Raw genomic sequence first — 21,794 nt, 5'->3', positions numbered from 1 at the left:
CCTCTTTGTACTGTCTTCGCAACTTTTCTGTTATTGCTAAAATGAGTCTAAAATAAAAGCTTATTAAGAAAAAGCCACTGCTTTCTTGAGTTGATCTCATAAGTCTTACACATTTAAGTATGAAAGAAATTTAAGCTAATGAAATACAACCTGATCTGTTCTTATATATTAGAGTTTAAGGTTATGTTTTATTTGCAGAAAAGGCCTTTATCTCACACACACACACACACACACACACACACGTCTAAAGATCAGTAAACAGCAGAGTGAAGTCCATACTCATCAGGAGCACATCACAGTTAAAAGAGTAAAGAATTTGAGGCCCCACAGACTTGAAGTCTAATCCTGGGCCTACCACCTCCTGTACACCCTGGGCAAACTAGTGGAATTCTGAGCCTTGGCTTTCTTACTGGCAAAACAATACTTAAGATGCTCAATACAAGTCCGCTCACCGGCCATCCCGCGGCCCACCAGGTCCTTCGGTCACCCGGCGAGGCCTTCCCCTTCAGCAGGGCCACTCACCGCACACCCTTCACCTGCCAGGCCTGCTCACCGTTCTAGGTCTTGCCAAGACTGTTCTCTCTGGGACATCTTTCTGGATGTCTTACATCTGGCCAACTTTTGCACATCCTCGAAGATTCGGCTCATCATCATCCCTCAAAGGCATATCCAGATTCCCCCAAGGGAGGATGTATGGTGTTTCGTATACTTCCCGTCCCCCCTCCCTGCAGCTCTTTCGAAAAGGATCTGAGGCCGTCCTAAGCAGCCATTTATTCCACTCTCCCAGCTCTCTTGTGACACTTCTGTAGCTCTTAGCACATCCTAGTTACTTCTTTCCATGCCTCTCCTTCCCACCGCACCCTGGAATCTTCAGGAATGAGCACCAGCTCTTGTGCCCGTCTATCTCGTACCTGACACACAGCGGGCACCTTGTCTGCAAATGACTGACTTCTGCCCGGGGAATGAATCACTTATTCTTTCCGTGTTTACTGTTTATTGCATCACGTTAAACATTTTATGAAATCCATGGTGGACTTCTATTTAAACAACCTGACACAAGAATTTCATAGACAGCTAGCATTTTAAGTAGAAGACAAACTGTTTTGACTGTTCTCTCCTAGACACTACTGGCACACTCAGTGGCCGCCCAGGTTATAAACACTGCTTGGTATCTTTTTTTCTTATACAGAGGACAACATTTTCATATTCAAATGCCAAAGAACCTAAGTGCTCATGAAGAAGCTAAACTTGAAAACGTTTTCAGGTAGTGTAATTATCTTTAGTTTTTAAAGGGCATTTCTTTTAATAAACTTTCACCAGATCTTGGGGCAGAATTCAGACGGTATTCAGAGAGAAGTCTTTATGCCCATGTAGTTTTGCAAATAGATGGTTATTTCTCTTTCAAAGAAGAGAAGGGATGAAGGGATGAAGAAGATATTACAATCACATCCGTGGTTTGGCACGTCGTGGCCTCTCATAAATCGGGGGCACTGGCCATGCGCTCCATGACCCCGTGACACACGTGTCAGGTGCACACAGCACAGCAGGGATCCCCGTGGGAGGAGGGCCAGAGACATAGGCAGCCGCTCTCAATGAGCTGCTTCCTCGAATACAAGTCCTGCTGCTTCAGGGGAGCCCCACCTGGACCAGAGTCTGTGGTCTACGCATGCTCGTCGGCTCTGTGACATCTGGACACAGCGCCTGGACAACCTCCCAGACAGGGGTGGTGAGTGCAGGACACATCGAACAAGAGGAAAAGAGAAGAAAGGTCCCTCCGGGGGGTGAGAAACTGCTGGCTGTCACAGCATCACGCAACCACTTATGCATCAGGGGGATGCTGTTGCTATGACTATGTTTCCTATTTCTGTTAAGAGCAGCAGCACCCTGCTACCAGTTAAACATGCAAGCAAACAACAACAAAACCACACACACACACACACACACACACACACACGCGCGCGCGCGCGCGCGCGCACACACTCCTCCCACAGAACACCACTGGGTGTTATCTTGTGATTTCTCCACTCTCCTCTGCCTGCTACAACCAATCAGTTCCCAGAATCTGTAGGTTTGTACATCTAAATCTCTCTCAAATGAGTCTTCTCTCCTCTCCGTCTTCCACTGTTCAAGTGTGGCCACGTTCATCTCTCTTGGATTATATTTGAATAGTCTTCTAAACTGGCAGCAGAGTTCTAGAGTGGAAATTATTCTGGGTAAGGTTTCCTTATTATTCTCCATACTTCTGCATCTCCTTACTCTACTCTACCCAATGATAATCTGCAAACCCATTTACAGTAGGACACATGGCCTTTACCTTTCCAATAGCTGATGGATTGAATTTGACAGTTTGATATTTTTGCTTGTCCTGCTAACGAGGGAGGGTCCAAACACCTGCAACGGAGCAGAGACGTGTCCAGTAAAGCCTGAACCCTCCGTCTCTGTGTTCAGTGGCCAAGGGTCAACGGTGGCCAAAAGCTCTCAATGAGAAGCTGGGAGAGGGCCTCTATCTCCGAGGAGAAATCAGAGACATCATGGGGAAGCCAACTTCCCGGGTACCCAGTCCCGCCCCTTGCTGTGTGATACGGATTCTTGGATGGGAGGGGAAGCAGCCAGGGGCTCCTTGCTCAGGATGTCCATTTTAGCACCAGGCCGAAGACACCTATTTCTCTAGTTCTCCTGGAGTCCAGCTGGACACCAGCATGTTGGTAAACTCTCCTAAAATTCTATGAGCAAAACCCCCCACCTACTTTGGGGTGGTTACTCAAAGCCTCAAGGGGCCACAGCTGAGGGAAAGGGCTCTGGTCCTGATAACAATTTTCCTCCCTCTGGCCTCACTATTCTTCAACCACATGGTTGCCAAGGTGACTTTCTACCTGAAACAAAGGAGACCATGTCCCTTCCCTACTTGCCCTCAAGATGAAGTCCACACTCCTCAGCTTGCCACTCCAGGCCTCTCTTTGTAACTTCAGCTTTTGGCTCCTGCAACTTCTACTCCAGAAATTCCAAACTGCTTTGTTCCTCGTTGAGCCACTGCCTGGAATGCCCTCTCTACCCACGTAGAGATTTTTGACTTAAAATTTGAAACGCTGCTCAAAACTCAATTTTGTCGTGAGGCGTCTTGGCTCTTTTGGAAGCTCCTCTCCTACCACCAGCCCGGGCAGGTACGACTTCTCTGTCCTCCCTAGTGCTCCCCACCTCCCAGACTACTTCCGTAACTGCAGGGGGCCCGGTGTACTGTAAGTGCTCGTTACGTGCCCACCTCCTCTGACTTCCCCAGGGCAGGACCAGCATCTCCCTCATCTTTACACACCTGCCACCTGGCACACAGCCGGGCCTCAACAAATACGAACTGGATGAAGATCGACAGCCCTTCAGGCATTGGAGAAGGAAAGGGACTTAAAGGGTTCTAAGTCTCCGTAAGCATGCTTCGGGCCAGCATTAACGTTGAATCAGGGCAGAGTTTAAAAGCTGTCATGGAAAAAAAGGGACATGGTGACAGGACACTGACTTTCTAAGCATTCTGGACTAGGGTTTGGGAGACTTGAGAGAAACTGATCATTTGGGTAAATACGCCATTGCCCAAGGCAGCTGGGTGGGGGTACCATCCAGACTATAAAATCTTATATTAGCCTCAGAGAGCAGAAACATCTGCTAAAGCCACAGCGGGCAGGCTGGCCAAGTTCAGCAACGGGTTAGCCAGGACAGCCCTGTGACCAACGGAAAGGGCCACAGAGGGGAAGAATCAATCATCCATGCAAAGAGGAACAGGAGGGACTAGCAGCAGCAGGGGGGCTACTGAAGCTCAAGGGAGCCAGATGTCAGCAACCCAGCCGGGAAGGGGCAAGCGGGGGTGGGGGTGGGGGGTCTCCTGCCCCTTCCAGCCCGGGTCTCCGCTGGCTCCCAAACTCCCTCACACCCTCGAGAGCCCATTGGCTGCCGGAGCCTGGGAACTTAGGGAGTTTTTCTCCTCTTCTCTGAGAACTTCAAGGTTTTAGCAGGAAGGTACAGCTGGGCCCCCACTCACACACTCCAACAACCTAAAGGGAATTGATATCTGCCAGCCAACATCTCTGTTGAAAGAGTTTCCTTTTTCATATCAACACTTCCACGAACTCCGAATCTGATCAACTCTGCTGCACAGTTTGACATTAACAAAACATCAACACTCTGACAACCTGCTGGGGTCAGAGAGGAACATCTTAAAACTCTTTGGACTACACGTTAAGACAGGCTTCCAGTCCCAATCTTTGATCTCTATTATAAAGCAGCACCAATAAAATAGCGTAGAGATTTATGGGCAAGCTTTCATTTGAGCTGTTTCACACCTAAAATAACACGACTGCTCCGGCCAACGGGCAGACAATTCAGGTTTAGATTTCAACTGTTTAGGGTTTCTTTTACTTTTAAAACTTAATTCACTTATTTTTAAAAATCACCTTACATTTTACAATTTCATTGTAATTCCCGCTCAGGGAAGACAGCCAGGAGACATTTACTGGGTAGATGTCACGTCCTTCTGAGGAGGACAGGCCTAAAGTTAGATGGTTGGTCCCCTAATGGGCAGATACCTGATTTTTGTCAAAAAGAAAGAGTGTGTCTTTTCATGGGACTTAAATGGACAGTATTCCAATTGATCTGTTCTCCTGAGTATGCCCTATTGGTAATGAGAGTAACCAAATACTTAACACTGTGAATAAAATCCCAACAAAAAGGATTTCATTTTAAAGACAGTAAAATGGTATTTGGACCCAATATCTGTCTTACTGTATATTCCTAATCTATGGAATAATTCCCCAAATCAAGCTTGACCTGTAATTCTGATGTCAGTTACTCATAAGCCAGTAGCCCTGCATGAAAAGAAATCAGTGCCACATTCCCTATAGATGGGAAATCGCCCGGCCCCCTCCCCCAACGTACACCCTCCTTCCCCCATCTGATGAAGTTGGGAGAAATTCTGCCAAATGAGAAAGCAGAGAATCTGGAGGAAGAGGAGAGCAGCTCATCCAGCTTTTAAGAAGACCTTTATAGGCAAAGTAAAGTGAAAACAGTAGAAAAGTTCCTGGACACAGTCCTTCAAGAAACAAAAATGAGTAGGAAGAAAGGTCAGAGTCGTGGTTCAAAGGAATCAGAATGCACAGCTGCTGTCCAAGGTTGTGGGCAGGCGCCGCCGCGCTCGCTCCCCCCAAGCTGGGGGCTGCTCAGGGGCACACCGGCCCTTCCTCCACTCAGCTCCCCGCTTTGAGAGCTCAACAGCAGAGCCCCAACACTGCAGTCCCAAAGACAAATTCTAGAACTGTGACAATCACAAAACCAAAGTAAAGAGAATAGGAAAGGAAATGTGCTTAGTTATTTAACCCAATTTTATTTTTCCATTTTTGGTTTTGGAAACATAATTCCTGGTTATAAAAGGAGAATGCAACAGCTAGATAAGAGAAAGCCACCTGCTTGGACAAAGAACTTCTAACTGTGGCTAGAATTCCTAAATATGTGAATCTGAAGAACAGAGTTAAACTTGTCTACGTGGAGAGAACAATTCACATCATTCACTTTATGTGGTCTTCAAAGTCTAAGCGATTGCTACTTCTGTTTCTCTTCCCATCATAACATTATAGTTTGTAGATACAAGGGGTTCTGGAGTCTTATCTCCCTTTCCCTAAGAGGCCTTGGGCCGGATTTGGCCAACTGCACTTTTAGGTGGGAGGTATGGATGGGATGTCTCCAACCTGAGGTTACATTAAGTGTAAACAATGTACAAATATCAGAGCTGTGTTCTCAGGAGGGCCAAGCTGTGAGCGAGGGACCTGGCTTTTGATGTTGTTCCTTTGTTTGAGTAGGCCGGATACCTATAGAAGGAGCCAGAGTGGAGAGAAAGTCATCCCCACAAAAGCTTCAAAATGAAAACACTTTTATTTAGGTATGATACACACACACATACGCACAAGTGCACAAGTCAGAAAACATAAGTGTGCATTTTCACGAACTGAAAGCTCACGTAATCAGCACCCAGATCAGGAATCATTAGCTGTCCCCCCGCTACTCGGGCCCTCTTTTCTCAAGCGTAACCACTATTCTGACTTGTGTTCACTCTGCCCGTCTTTGAACTTTATACACATGGACTCACATGCTGCATACTCTTGTGCCTGGTTTCGTTCACCAGGCTTCTCTGTGGTTGTCAATCTAGAGTCCTACCGTGCGACTATACCAAAATTTACTTGTTCGCTCTAGAGTTGATGGGTACTGAATAGTTCCTGGGTTTTTGTTTGTTTGTTTTTTGGTGGTATCACACTGTTATTTTAATTTACGTTTCCCTAATAACATATGATGAGGAGCATCTTCTCATATGCTTATTTGTCATCCGTATATCTTCTTCGATGAAATGCTTTTCCATCTCTGAGACTCCAGATTATCTTGTCAAGGGCAGGTCAGGGGATGAAACTTTCTCAAAAGGCGTTTTCATTCCTTTCTCCTGCTCTAGTGTGACAATGCCGTAGACATTACCGAAATGAACGCATGTGGCTGGGTTAGAAAAAAAAAAAAATTTCATAAAAACTGTGGCTCATATGGGCTGAGTGTGCACAGCCCCACTCTGGAACAAGAGTTTGAAGGCAGTTCCTTTTCCTCATTTCTTTCCGAACACGGGCACCTGTCTGAGTCACTTGGGAGGCAGGGCTGCTCTGAAACTTCAGATGCGCCCCCATGTCCTGCCCTGGTATCTCTTCAGTTTGGTTCTTTTTGAATATAGAATGAAAACCTGCAACCACAGAGGGGAAGCACTTTTCCAAAGAAAACCTTTTCTTAAGACCTCACTGGATGTGAGAAAAGATGTTCAGACAAGGTTGCTGTTCCTCATTTTTTTTTTTTTAAGAAAAGAGAAACAAACAAAGGACGCAGACTAAATAGAACGTTTTTTTAATCCAAGAAACTGGAGACCGGTGCTTACCTTCTGAACCAAGTAGACACTCGTGGCTCTCTCAGCAGCTACTTTATCCAGAGGGGATCCCTCAGGAACAAAGTAACTGACGTCAGCAATGTGAACCCCCACCTCGAAGTTGCCTGTAAATGCAGAAGAAGGCTGATCAGTGTGGTATGGAAGGCGACAGCCATCCCTCCCAGGAATCCTTCCCAAGAATGCATGGCATTCTCTGAGGCCACGCGACTTGAGGTGCAGGCCCCCGTTTCCAGTCCTGCTGGGCAATCCACTGCCCCCTGTGCTTTGCATGGTTACTTTCCTCACTGTTTAGTGAGATGGTGAGATTTTTATCCCCAGGAAGCAACATTAACCATCTTCACGAGATGCTTCCCATTTTTAAAGGCCTCTTGTCTTTGTAAACGTCAGCAGACTTGCAAAAGAAGACTCATTTTGGACGGTGAACAAACCCTTTCAGGCGACTGGAAGTGAGAGAATCCCCGAACTCTGGAGACTCTGCCTCTGACTTCTCTGCTCTTCCTGCTCATTCTGACCACAGCCTTTATGTGGAGATCTACACCTGGCCTTCCTGCCTCGATACTGCCTCTTCTCACCTAGCCCTGCACACCGCTGCCTAGAATCTTCTCGGCCATGGACCTGGTGATGCCACTCTTCAGCCTGTAAGCCATGTCTTCACTTAGTCTCACCCCAACCTGCCATGCCAGGCCTTCCAGCGTCCCCCTCCACATCTCTATTATGCGGCTGTCCTGGGAAACCTCTTTCCATTCCCAGAATATACCCTACCTCATCCCACTGAGACGTCTGCTTGGCTCATGTTTTTTCTTATGTTTGGGATCATCTCAACAGGATCTGCCTATCAAAACCCTTCTTACCTTCTAAGGATCAACTGAAAGAGAATCCCAGAACAAGAAGAGATTCTCTGCCCTCTGTTTCTTCTACCTGTTTCTTCTACCTGTCAAAGCACCTGATCCATAGATGAAGATGATGACCATGCTCTTTCCTTCAGGGCACTCATCTTGCCAGATACCACAGCGCATCTTTATTGGCTTACATATTTACTGCCTTCCTCTCTCCCTATAGCGTAAGCTCCAGCAAGGCAGAACCTTCTGTGTAAAGTTCACTGGCGTAGGGGCAATACCTAGAAGGATGCCTGACAAACCATAGGCATTCAATAAATACTTGTTGAGTGAACGAATCAATAACTGACTTATTTGCCTGTAGTCTTTTCCCTTCTGGTGAAAGACCTACTTTCTTCCCCTTTCAGAATTGCCCTTTCCCTTCCTGGTAGAGCTGGTTTTCAGCAGGCCCTGCCTTCCCTAACAGTTCTGCCAGAGAGATGGTCAGATGGCATAGGCTGGTGGGATTACAGCTAAAGTGGGGTTGAGGGAATGGTTAGGTTGTAAATTTAAGGTTTACTCTTGAACACCCCGTAAAGCATCTCTCACATGTAGCATGTGTGATTACACACACACACACACACACACACACACACGTATGCATATGAAAATGGGCAGCATGGACAGAATACAAAAGAAGCGTACACATGTAAAGTAAGCGTGTACTATGACGAGCGCATCATGGGCAGACAGAGGCACACTGATGATATCAACACAAAGATGAATTTGCATTAATTAATGAGAGAGAGAGAGGGAAGGCGAGATGGGGGGAGGGGCAAAGGGAGAGAGAGACTCTTAAACAGGCTACACGTTCAGCGCGGAGCCCGACGTGGGGCTCCGTCTCGTGAACCATGAGAACCTTACCTGAGCTGAAATCAAGAGTTTGGACGCTCAACTGACTGAGCCACCCAGGAGCCCCTAATTTGATTAAATTTAAATATATGCATGATGTCATTCTACTATGTCCTATCCTTGTTCATAGTAACTTCAGGAGAAAGGATCTCTCTCTGGGACCCCCGACACCAAGGAACATTGTAAGTCTGGAGCTGCCAAGGAAACATCTTTGCCACACAATCATGCCAATATAGAAAATAATAGGTCTAGGAAAAAAAAGGGAGAATCATTATGACCTCATTTGAACTCCAGGATCCAGCTGAACTTGAAACTAGCCTACTTATGGACTTGGCAGTTCGTGAATCAATCAGTTCCCTTTCAGTTATGACTCACAGGAAGAGTCCTGACTGATACCCAAGTTGACTCAGAAGAGCTTCCGAACACATCACTACCTGCTCCTCTGGTTGCCTAGACGATCAGTCCGAAAGTATCACACATTTTATCTGCACATTCTGGAGCTATTTATTATCCTCTTATTCCTTCCTCGCTGGAGGAGACCATTCTTCCTGTAGTTTTTTAAAATGGAAAATCGTTCAAGCATGGGGTGGTTGAAATAAGGAGTTCAGGGGAAGAACAGAATTTAAGGTTCCCCATTCCTCATCTGCCTCGCACTCAGGGACCACCCTCCTACAGGGCGTTTGTTGGGTCTTTCTGCCCATGCCTGTAGCATTAATACATGAGGGAAAACCTAAGTCCGTCTAAGAGATCCCGGCTGCTGTGGGATAATATAATAGACCTACTTCCCACAGAGGAGAGGGCTGTCTGGAAAGAGAAACCAGTGTGGCTCAGAGTTCAGCGGCCTCACTCTGAGAGCCACACAGCTGTGCTGTTGGGTCACTGGGAGCAGGGACACCTGCCCTGTGATGATCGAGGAACTCAACCCTAAGAGAATGTGGCCAAGAGTCTCAGACAGCTCAGTTTCCAATTTTGATATTACAAGTATCTAAAACCAACACTTGGGGAAGGTAAAATAAAGTGTCTTCTTTTGAAGTCAGAATTATAATATATTGGCCTAACAGGTAAATATTGACTAAAGGAAAAGAGAGGATTATTACATCATGATATAAGCCATAATTTTAAATTCGGTCTGTGTGTTGTTACTACTCATGAACTTTCTGTCCTTAGTCAAAATTGACAAACTGACAAAGAGTTCATTACAGGAGATAAAACATGAAGGAGGCCAATCAAAACATATTTCAGAGGCTTAAATTTCACTCAGAATTCCCAGCAGAGCTTCTAAGACCAGCAAAGAGAAGCTCTCTTATTTTCTCCTTTGGACCTTTTTTGTGGAAACCCTAAGTAAATATTTTATTACATATATTTACATAATGTGAACTTGCAGAACTTTTGAGGTAGTGGCACTGCAGTTTTTATTCCATGAAAGAGAAAATATAAATCCAGAACATTCTGGATCATATGCTGCCAAACCATTTAGGATCAATTTGATGTTTTTTCAAGGAATACTGTCTTCCATAAAAAAGTATTCATCTTTTTAATAAAATTTTTTAATTGTTTTTTTAATGTTTATTTATTTTTGAGAGAGAGAGAGAGAGAGACAGAGACAGAGAGCGAGCGGGGGAGGAACAGAGAGAGAGGGAGACACAGAATCCGAAGCAGGCTCCAGGCTCCGAGCTGTCAGCACAGAGCCCGACGTGGGGCTCGAACTCATGAACCATGATATCATGACCTGAGTCAAAGTTGGACGCTCAACTGACTGAGCCACCCAGGCGCCCTCCATATAAAAGTATTCTTTAAAATATGTTTTACATCAAAAGTTTTCATCTAGTGGGGCTAAGGGAAGCCCTGATGTTTTTCAAGAGCTGGGGAAGCAGGTGGAGGCAAAGTCCCCAAGGCCGGCCATGCTGGACTGGCTTTGCTCAGTGGTGCCTCAAGATTAACATGAATACATTTGGAATGAAGCAGAGAGGACATCACAAGTGCTTTATCCAATTAAAACATAAATAGAAACTTGTCTTAAAAGGTTAAGACAAGGGCTTAAAAACCACCTTGTCTAAGCCAGCCTCCCAGCCAGTTCAGTCACTTTCCAACAGCATCCCTGCTCAGTGGCCCCTGACATGTCCTCAAGGGTTGGGGGAGCTCACGTCTTGAAGCCACTTGCTCTATCTCTGAGGAGTTCTTGTCATGGGAAAGTGCTTCCTCACAAGGATCCACGATACACAGAAATGAAGCCTCTGGTTTACTCTGGCTCCGGGCATCCATGAGAGGTGATTCCTCTGTTTAAGGTGCTTGTGGTCTCTTGGGGTTGGCAGATATGACAATGTGGTGACAGTGTATTACCAGCACTATGACAGAGGAAGGTTACACACCCTTCTATCTGGGGGCGAGTGGAGCTGAAGTCAGCTGTCACTTCAGTGAGAACATGTGCAAGTGCTCCGAAGTCAGTAATGGCTGTATGAACACATACTGACAATGACAATCATAAAAATGATAATAAGGAGAAGCGCCTGGATGGCTCTGTCGGTTAAGTGCCCAACTTCAGCTCAGGTCATGATCTCATGGTCCGTGAGTTCAAGCCCCGCGCTGGGCTCTGTGCTGGCTGCTTGGAGCCCAGAGCCTGGAGCCTGCTTCGGATTCTGTGTCTCTTTCTCTCTCTGCCTCTCTCCCACTCATTCTCCGTCTCTCTCTGTCCCTCAAAAATGAATAAATGTTAAAATTTTTTTAAAGAAATGATAATAAGGACAGTAGTAGTGACCGTTTCATGTCTACTTTGTGCCCAAGGGCTCCACATACACTGACCTAACTTTGACACAGGCACATAAACTGTATTTCACGGATGAATCATCTGAGCCTCAGAGAGGCTCCAAGTCATTTGTCCAAGATTATCTGCCTAGTAATAACCCCTGCATTCAAAACCAGGTTCAGACTCTTTGTCTTTTGATCACCCCCAGCCCCCTAAACTCCAAGACAAGAGAATACATCCCAATTTTTCATCTCAATGGGGCCACAGCTCAAAATCTCTCCCCATCTCTAGGCAGATTCAATAGAAGCCAATCTTGGCCATGGACCCAGAAGGCCTGCTGGGGACTCTCCTCAGCCTTGCCCCCAGCCACATTTCTGTCCCTGCAGTCTCTTGGTTCCCACCGCCACTCCCCTTCGCCACCTGCAGCAGAGCCAGCTGTAAAACAACTACAAAGTCATTAAGTTCAGTTCTATTTAACTGTGAGTCCTTAAGGTTCAGCTATTCCTTTCTAAGTTTCTAGCTTATAGTGGGTCTTCCTTGGCTGGCAGCAGAGGCACTATCCTCAGTACCTGAAAGGGCTGTGTCTATTATGGGCGGGGACGGATCAGGCTACCCCCGTGAGATGTGAGACCAGGGCCTTCCAGACCTGGGTCACTTGAATTCACTTTTACCCACTGCTAAGACCAAACAGCGGTGACAGAGGCCCCTCTTGACCCAGAGGCTCTTCTTGACACTTGTTTTGATCCAGAATGTCAGGCAACAACACTGCCATGTGTACCTCAGCAGCAAAAAAGTAACTGCTTTTGTCTGGGTCGCTAATGGCGTTTGTGTTGCTAAATACAAAACTTTTTAGGCCTGACTTGGCCTGACCTTACAGGGCATCGGAGACCTAGTGATGTCTCCTTCCCTGACCCCTGCTCCCTTGGCTCTGGGTGTGAGCCTAACAGAGCAACTGCTCCTTCTCAGGCTCCTCTTCCTCTCCTGTCCCTTACACGTTGGCGTGCCTTCGAGCTTTGCCCTGGGTTGCCTTCTCTGTCCATTCTACTTTCTCCCTAATGTCTCAGCCACTCCCAGGAGTTCAAGCCTCATCTCTGTGCTCTGGTCTCCTTATTCTGTGCCCCCAGCCTCGATTTCTCCGAGCTCCAGACTGACATGCCACTTAGCTGTCCCACAGGCACCTCACACTCACACACCTCTGAAAGTCACTATGTCTCTTCCTGTGCTCTCCATCCCACGAAGTGGGATCACCTCCCCTAAACTAAAAGGGGCACCATCACTGCCTAAACCTAAAAGAAACTACGCCTTACTCAGCCCGTGTCAATCAATCACTCTGAACTCTCTCCCCTAAGTCGGCTGGTCTCTCTTCTTCCCACCGTCCCCACTGTGGCCAGGGCCACCATTTTTCCTTCGAAGGAAGATCTAACAACCCCCTTGTTGCTCTCCCTGACATTTGTCAGACCTACTTTCCACGCTGAAGATAACACCCTTTCCAAAACGCAAACCTCCCTGTCACCCTGTTTCTCTTCCTGACAATTCCTACTCGTCCCACAGACTAGTGCATAAAGCCTATTCCCTGATGACCTAGGCCAGGTTCACCTCCTCTCCTGTGTCTTTCTACAGCAAGACACTCCCCATGCACCACCCCCCCACCCCCACCAGCCCCACTTTCACCACTTACGGAAAGTCGGTCATGAGATATCTCCCCCACCCTCTGTCATCGGCACGAAGGGCAGGGAGAGGGCCAAGCACAGAGTCAGTGTCTGATGTCTACTGAACGAATCAGGAAATGACAAAAACATAGGGCAGATTCATTGCCCATCCGGGTTGAAAGGGGCTGTAAATGCTGCCTGGTCTGACTGTGCAGAGTCCTCCCCACACCAGGTCCTCCCAGAGTGAGAGCAACCTATGCCTGCACACCTCAGGTGACTTAGAAATCACTACTTCTCAGCATAGTCCACTCCATCCTTGGATGGCAATGCCAATCAAAATCATCGCCCCCTTTAGAGCCAAAACATGTCTTTCTACAGCTTCTACTTTTCGGCTCAGCTCCACCCCATGGGGCTGCCCAGAACAAGCCCAACTCTTAGAGGACAGCAACGTGACTGAGAGAAATGAGTGCAGTGGGAGATCTCTTCCAGCAGGGCTGGGCTCTGCTTTCGGGTTGGCACTGGCTTTGAAATAGTCAGATAGCACGGGCCCCCCCGGATCTTCTCTCCTTCAAGCTAAATTACCATATGGCTTGGCTTTGAATCCCCTCATAATCCTCAGCATCCTCCTAATAACCACCTTCATTCATTCAATTAGCCATTCAACAGATACTTATCATGCTCGTACTACGTGCCAAGTACTTTTCCAGGCACTGGGGACATACAAGTACACAACACTGATAAGGTCCCTTCTCTTAGGGAGCGTACATTCTAGTGGGGAGAGAAAGACAAGAAGCAAGCAAATAAATGGTAAGAGAACTTAAGACAGTAAAAAGGACTCTGAAGAAAATAAAACAGGCTGAGGGATGAGGATGCCTGGGGATCACCTCAGATTTAGTTCATAAAGGTCTCTCCAGGGGAAAAAACGGAGACCTGTGTGTCTCAAAAGGACCATGTCACACGATGGCATGGGGGAGTGCATGGCAGGCAGAATAACCAGAGCGAAGGGTCAAAGGCAGTAGCAAGCTGGTTGTGTCGACGGTGGAGAAAGAAGGGGAGACCTGGAACCTAGAAGGCTAGTGAGGTAGATGGGGCCTTGACGAGAGACACCCTGCCGGGCCGGATGAGGCATTTAGATTTTGTTTCCAGTGTTGTGGGAAACCACTGGAGAGTTTCCAGCAGAGAAGTGAATATACCACCTTCTCACTTTATCACCTCTTCCCTCTGCGTATCACGGTTCTGCGAATGTCGTCTGAGGTCATACTGAACTGAAAGGCAGCCAAGAAGAACTCTTAGGAATGGTGCTGCCAGGCAAACGAATTCAGTCAATCCTTCAGTGAAGTAATATGCTTGGTGAACAAACACAGAGGATGCAAAGAAGCATAACCTGTAAGACACATCGATAGATGCCAACCCATACTGGATCTCCCATCGCACAGACTGGCCTCCATCCAGCCTACGTGATGGAAAAATGATGCTCTTGCTTGGGTCACCCTCTTGCCCCTGTGGTCAGTCTTCCCAACAACATGGGTCATAAGAGCAATAGAAAATCGTGTGCTGAGAGCTCAGAAAGGGTAATCCAACAGAGAGAACTGAGAAAGGGACTCTCTGCTGTCTAGACTTCCCCAGCACTGCAGGGCCTCCTTCAGGGCGGCACACTCAGCCAGCATGCAGGCCCTGGCCTTAGTCTGGCCCGTTGCATTTGAGAGACAGATTCACGGTTGAGGAACAACTGGGCTTGGCTCACCTTGGAGCCACACAATAAACTCCATCTTTTAGTTGGGGTAAGCAAATTCCCTCACTTTGGTGGAAACACCGATTGGGTAAGAGAGACAACTCAAACTCTGACGTCTTCCAGTTCTGTGCGGTATCTGGTTATGTAATCAAACACAAAAGTTGACCACTGGTACAGCAAGCCATGGCAGTACTCCACGGCCGTGACGTGGCAATGGTTTGAGGATATTTCATAAACTTAAAAGGAGTCAAAGTGAAAAATTCTGGAGCAAGTAAATCTGAATGCAGCGCAAGGTACCCATGTATGAGGAGGGGGCTGTACACGAGGATTTCTCAGATCCTCCTGAGGGCCAGGAGTTGAAGAGTCCACACACTGCCTCTTTTAATTTTCTTTTTGCCATCCAGCAAAGGGTTAATGAGGACCTTCAGGTGCAAACTCCTTAACTGGTGAGCTCACCTTTTGGAACTAAGCAGCTTAGAGAGCCTTTTTCCTTCATCATTACAAAGGGCTCTATCAATCTGCAAGTACTCAACTAAACTGCCCACACAGCAATTTTTGTCATGTCCAATCTAATTCTCAGGAATCTAAGTTTAAATTTATATGAACAGCATGGAAGAGGAACACCCAGGTAGTAAATTCCACTTTTCCCCTTCCAAATGATTTGAGCAATGGCCTCCTTCATTAACAGGAAAGAGAATGAGGAGCTGAACATGGGAGGCTGGCACACCCAACGTCTGGGAATTTCCAGGCCTTTCAGAAGTGAGTGGGGAAAGCCCAGGTCAGCCGGTCAGGCCTGGGACAGAGCGTGGAGCAGAGGCTCGCGCAAAGCTCTGAGTGCAGGAGGGCAGGCGTTTGGTCTTTCCTCGATGCCAAAAGAGAGTAAAGTCAGAGGGGCCAAGAAGGACCCTTGAAGGTGGTTATGCAGTTAGCAGGTCCAAATCATTAAGGGTGGGTGGGGTGGGAATGGGGTGAACTGGCCGCTGTTTTAAGGTTGCCAGGGTTGGGTGATGGGAACAAGGAGTTTCATTATACTATTCTGTCTACTTCTGTGCATGTTCAAAATTCTCTATCCAAAAATTTAAAAAAAAAAAAAAGTTTGCAGGGGCTGAAGCCAAGGAAAGAAAAAAGTTTAAAAGGGAAAAATCCAGTTAAGTAAAACTAGCTACAAGTTTTAAGAGAAGGACAAGCCAATAGAGGCAGGAGAGGGTTACTGCCTAAGCAGAATTAAAATGTCCCCAGTGATGATTTCTGGAGGTTGAGGATATGGGGACTATTCCTTTCTACATTATACACATTTGTAATGTTTCCAGCTTTCAAAGGCTGGAAAAGCAATAAAGATAAAAAGTATAAAATAAAAAATGCAAACCTGGCTTAAAAATGTCTGGAAAAAATATGTCAAGATGGTAACAATGGTTTTCTCTGAGTGGTAGAATTAGACATTTTTCTTTTTGTTTATACGTAAATTCTAATATTTCTATCATAAATGGACTGTTTAACTGTTCTTCCTTTCTTCCCTCCCTCCCCTCCTTCCTTCCTCTTCCTCTTCCTCTCCCTCTCCCTTTCTTCTTCCCTTCCGTCTGCCCTTCCCTTCCTTCTTCCCTTCCCTTTCTAAATAAAAACACACCAACAAAATGCTCTGTCCCCGCCCCACCACCTCCCGCTCGCGGATTCCCCGCCACACAGCAACAGAAAGCACCACGGGCTGGTCTGGGCAGGGGGCGGTGAATGGTGGCAGGTCACCTGCCAAGTCTCCTGGTGGATAAGGGGGAAGAAAGCACTTTGCAGGCCGTTTCTGTTACCGGTGAGCTCAGTAAACGAAGCGGCACGAGTAGGCACGCTCCTTCTAAATTAGAAACAACTATTTTCCAGCCAGAAACGGGACTCCAGTTTACAGCAGCCTGTGGCTTGTGCCGTCACTTTACGGGTCCAGCACCTGTGCACGGCTAGCACAGGGAACCTACCCCTTTCTCCTGCCTGTGGCGGGCAGGCGGGCAGGCGGGCAGTGCACGATCCCAGCAGACCAATTTCTCACGGACACACATTCGAAAACCAGATTTCGGCATGTTTGCACACCCCTTTGTGAGGTTTTCTATTTAAAAAAAAGCCTCTCTACAAAACATAATTACTGGTCTCTAGTAGGCGAATTTAAGAGAGATGTACCATTTTCAACAAGTTTTAAAGAAATCTAAACATCTGTGTGTATTTAAATGCCCGTTCGCTAAATCTAACTGTTCCCAACAACTGCTTAATCCGATTCCAGCCTTCCTTTCAGCTGAAATCAAAGCAACTTTCATATTCACCTTGAACTTTGAGAGGCTAAAGCTTTTAAAAGCTTTATGTCCTGTGACAAAACCCCTTAATGGCTTTCCTCTCATTCTGGAGAAGCCGTTTTAGGTTCTTGTTATTTTTTTCCACCATATCAAATTAGCTCTTTTTGGATCTAATTACTCAGTCTCGTTAATCTCTTTTGCATGATGGAGAGACTGTTTTCTGATTCCCCAAGGCTTCTCGAAAATTAATAAGAAATTATATCCATGATTTATGGCCACTTACGATAGGCATTCACCTCACTGATTGCCCCATAAAAATAGCGCATTGACTGCTTTCTTTCTAGAGCACCTTGTATTAATTCATGTAATCCTCACAATGCCGTAAAACAGATCTCTTCCTACAGATGAGGAACCTGAGGCCCAGGGAGGTTAGATACCTTGTATCAAGGTCTGGCTCCCAAACCTAAGCCTTTAACCACTACTTGATGGGATTTGCTCCTGAGTTTCTAATTGGTGTCTAATTGGTAATTGCTTTTGTTCTTAACCCCTGTAAGGCTGCAAGTGCTCACGGTACCAGTTTTTAAAGAATCGTACATTTACTCTGCAGAGCACACACTCTAAGACAAATGGGTAGAAGAGAGTATGATTTTCAACATAAGCAAAAGTGACTCCTTTATGGGGACAGTGAATATTCCCTGAAATAAAAAACCTGCAACCAATGGTCATTTTCTATTTATGAACTAGCCATATATCAATTACAGTTTTAATTCGGTTTTCACATAAAGTATTCGAATTGCTAAATTTTCTAGGTAACTGAATGCCAATGCTTTAATCATCCATCCTTTACGGTTTCAACCCTTCTGGATAGAAATCCTCTATAAATATATATTTCCTTTTCCTAACAGTAGAATATAATTCAATATCAATAACTTAGGGATGTTAATATGAATATCTTTTGTACTTTTCGATAGATGCTGATGCGGCAGAGTAGGGCAAAAGTGTCCAGTCCTCAGGACATACTCTCAAATTTGCCTGTCACTTCTGCCACCAAAATGGAGTTAAGACTGTTTAGATGCAACACCTCCTGGCTAGTTATAACCACAGTTATCATCCACTGGACCTTATGCATAAAAGATATTCAAATATCTCTCAATTAAATGAATCTACTGCACAAAAGTTCTATGGGGTAGGTATTATTAATTTTCATGTTTTGGGGCACCTGGGTGGCTCAGTCAGTTAAGCATCTGACTCTTGATTTTTGGATCAGGTCATGATCTACCGGTTTGTGGGACTGACCCCTGCATCGGGCTCTGCACTGACAGCACAGGAGCCTGCTTGGGATTTTCTCTCTCCCTCTCTCTCTGCCCCTCCCCTACTCATGATTTATTTCTCTCTCTCAAAATAAATAAATAAATAAGCATTAATTTTTTTTTTTTTTATGTTTAACAGGCGAAGACATTCAGGCTCAGAGAAGTTAGATGACTTGCCTAATGTTGCACAGTAAATGGCAGCGCGTGGATTAGAACACTGTTGGACTCTAATATCAATGTTCTTAACTATCATGCCCGAAGGTCCAGCCTTTTTCTAAGGGGTTTTAATCACTCCATAATTATCAGTACCTTTGACTTTCTGTTTCCAGCCGTTCTATTGAGATCGAATTCACATACTATACCATTCACTCATCTAAGTGTACAGTTTAATGGTTTTTGGTGTATGTACCTTGTGCAACCATCACTATGGTCAATTTTAGACTATTTCGTCATTCCCAAAAGAAACCGCATATCTGTTTTCAGTCACTTCCTATCTCTCCCCAACCTTCCAAACCCTAGGCACCCACTAATCTACCCTGTCTCTGTGCCTATTCTGGACATCTCATATAAATGGAATGGTTACGTGGTCCTTTGCGATTGTCTTCTTTCACCTAACGATGCTTTCCAGGTCTTTCTATGTAGTAGCATGAGTTGGTACTTCATTTCTTTTTATGACTGAATAATATTCCACTGTATGGACATACGCATTTCTTTACTATTCGTGAGTTGACAGAGATTGGGTTGTTTCTACTTTTTTTTGTATGCCCCTTCGCTTCTTAAAATAAACTTTTTACTGAAGCGTGAAATACATAAATTATACAAGCCATAAGTATACAGCTCAATCAATTTTTACAAGGTGAATACACTTACGTGATCACTCCTCAGTTCAAAAAATAGAACATAACCAGAATTCCAGAAGCTTCTGGATATTTGGGTCGTCTTCAGTGTTTCGCTATCATGAATAATGCTTCCATGAGTATTCTTGTCCATATGTACTCATTTCTGTTGAGTCTTTGCTAAGAATGAAACTGCTAGGTCATAAGTGTGAATCTATCCAATTCTATTACATACAACTGTTTTCCAAAGTGGTTGCACCAACTTCCACTCCTGGTCAGTGTATGAGAGTTCTAGTTGCTTCACATCCCCACTAACGTTTGGTATAGTCATCTTTAAAAAGAAAAATTGAGCTATTCTCGTACGGACATAGTAGTAGCTCACTGTGGTTTTAATTTCCAGTTGAAGTACTTTTCAGATGCTTTTGACCACTGGCTGTTTTATAAAATGCCTGTGGAACTCTTTACATACTCTCAATAGGAGTCCTTTGCTGGCTATATGTTATTACAAATGTCTTCTCCTCTGTGGCTTGCCTTTGCATTATTTTAATGGTGTCTTTTGATAAACAGAACTTCTTAAATTTAATGAAAGCTAATTACCCTTTTCCTTTGAGGTTAATGCTTTCGGTGTCCTGCTGAAGTAATCTTTGCTTATCCCAGGGTCATGAGGTTATCCTTCTATCTTATCTTTTAGAAGTGTAAGTTTTACCTTTTACACTTAGATCTATGAGGCACGTGGAGTTGATTTTTGTAGAAAGTGTGATGTGGTAGTCAAATTTCACTTTTTTCCTATAGGGATACCCAATGGATCCAGCATCATATATTGATAAAACCATCCTTTCTTCACTACACTGCAGGGACACCTTTGTTGAAAACCAGGTGATCATATTTGCATGGATCTGTTTCTGAATTCTCACTTCAATTTCCACCTTGACTTCTGAATAGGAACTAGATATTTGTTATTTCTGCACAACCTCACTAAAATTCCACCTCAATATTTCCATTTTATGTTACTAATAGTTTTTACTGAGCACTTACTTTTTGTCTGGCACAGCTCTAATTGCCAGGTATCATCCCATTTAATCTTCCCAGCAATTTTAAATTATGCATTATTATCCACATTTTATCGATTGGGAAACGTGAGGCATATTCCTCTGGACTTTGGACTGTGTCTCTTCCCGTTTTGTCATCATACCACCTACTTTTGTGGAAAAGCATCAGTAGCACAAGCAACTTTAGGCAGTTACTGCTAATATTTTACAAGTGAAGTTGTGTTTTTGCAACAACAGGCATAAATGGAGCTTTGTTCCTTTAGCTCTTCATATACTCAGAATTTTGGAACTTGAAGACACCTGAAAAACCGTCTAGCCCAGATACCCATACAGCTGGGGAAGGAGAATTTCAGAGAAACCACAGACATGCCCAAACTTACATGATGCCGTAGACGCAAAGATGAGACAAGAACCCAGCTCTCCTGCTCCTATTCCAGTGCTCTTTCTGGTATACCGCAACTGCCTCCCATCATGCAATGAGTGTGTTGGATCACTGAGACTCCTGAACTGGCTTCCAAGTTTACCTTGGTGCCAGATACTTGAGGATGCCTGGCTGGTGGGTGCCAGATTATCTTGGCTTTAATGAGCAAGGAAACTGGAACCAATCAGCAGAGCTGGAAGCAGATGAACAGGCCACAGTCCAAATTTGGTTTAACAAGGTGCACTGAGACATCCATGAAAAAAGAGAATTTCCAAAGCCCAGACCCCACAGAAATCAGGCTAGCAAGATTTGAATGGAACATAGGAATAAGACTTAGAGGGGTGGAGCTGTCTCTCCACTTAATCTTTCCACTTAGATTCTGTGTCCTCAAAACAGGAACTCATTGGCAAGCATCCCAGAAGCCCACTTCCATGCCAGAGGCCTCGCGCGATTATTCAGTTGCTTGGATTTTTTGAGTCAAGGTATGATTCAGTAAGAAATGATCATACAACATGGAGAGTTAAAATTATTCACTCATCGATACCCCAGATGAGTGGAGAAGACACGTACCTCTTCATGAATTGACGGCTCTACAGAGTTTTCCATTTCTCTTCCCAAGTTCACTACCCAGGGCCATACTATGAAAATAGGGTTTGTGTCTGAGATCAAGTACTTGGATTACCTGGGATTTGCCTGAGGTCAGGACGCCCTCTGACATAAGAGATTGCGAGAGGAAAAAATCAGTGTTTGAAAACCGAGATTCGAAATGACTTGACATAGAAGAGGAGTGTAGAAATAACAGCATAGAACACACTCGGCAAGATGAAGATGTCAGAGACACGCCCAGGAGTGTCTCCAAGTGGAAGGGTGCCCTGAGATGGAATTTTTTTCTTTTCCCAAATCCATGGAAAAGTTATCAGGGGTTCTCTTCTAGAACACAAGGAACAGATTTTAAACAGAGAGGTTATTTTTGGTTAAATTAAACGCTGCATGTAGACCTTATTTTTAAGCTACATGTGCCATTTGTTCCCAGCTAATGGATTAAACTTTCCTGATGAAGTCTGAGTTGCTCTTACAGTATAGTGCTCGGTAATCAGGAAGGACATCC

At 45.2% G+C, this 21,794-nt stretch overlaps 1 protein-coding gene across 1 annotated transcript in view; it reads right to left on the bottom strand.

Annotated features, from left to right (window-relative positions):
- Window positions 1-21,794, bottom strand: part of LOC112871553 (DIS3-like exonuclease 2) — a 147,946-nt gene that overhangs the window by 105,073 nt on the left and 21,079 nt on the right. Inside the window, exon 3 of the mRNA XM_086719929.1 lies at window positions 6,941-7,053. Coding sequence (XP_086576055.1) covers window positions 6,941-7,053 — 113 coding nt within the window. The remainder of the gene's footprint in view (window positions 1-6,940; window positions 7,054-21,794) is intronic.

Source organism: Puma concolor, chromosome C1 (genome assembly GCF_028749965.1).
Source record: "Puma concolor isolate L17-30 chromosome C1, mPumCon1.1.hap2, whole genome shotgun sequence".
Lineage (NCBI taxonomy): Eukaryota > Metazoa > Chordata > Mammalia > Carnivora > Felidae > Puma > Puma concolor.
Note: the sequence above shows the minus strand (reverse complement) of the source record. Positions and strands in the feature narration are given on the sequence as shown.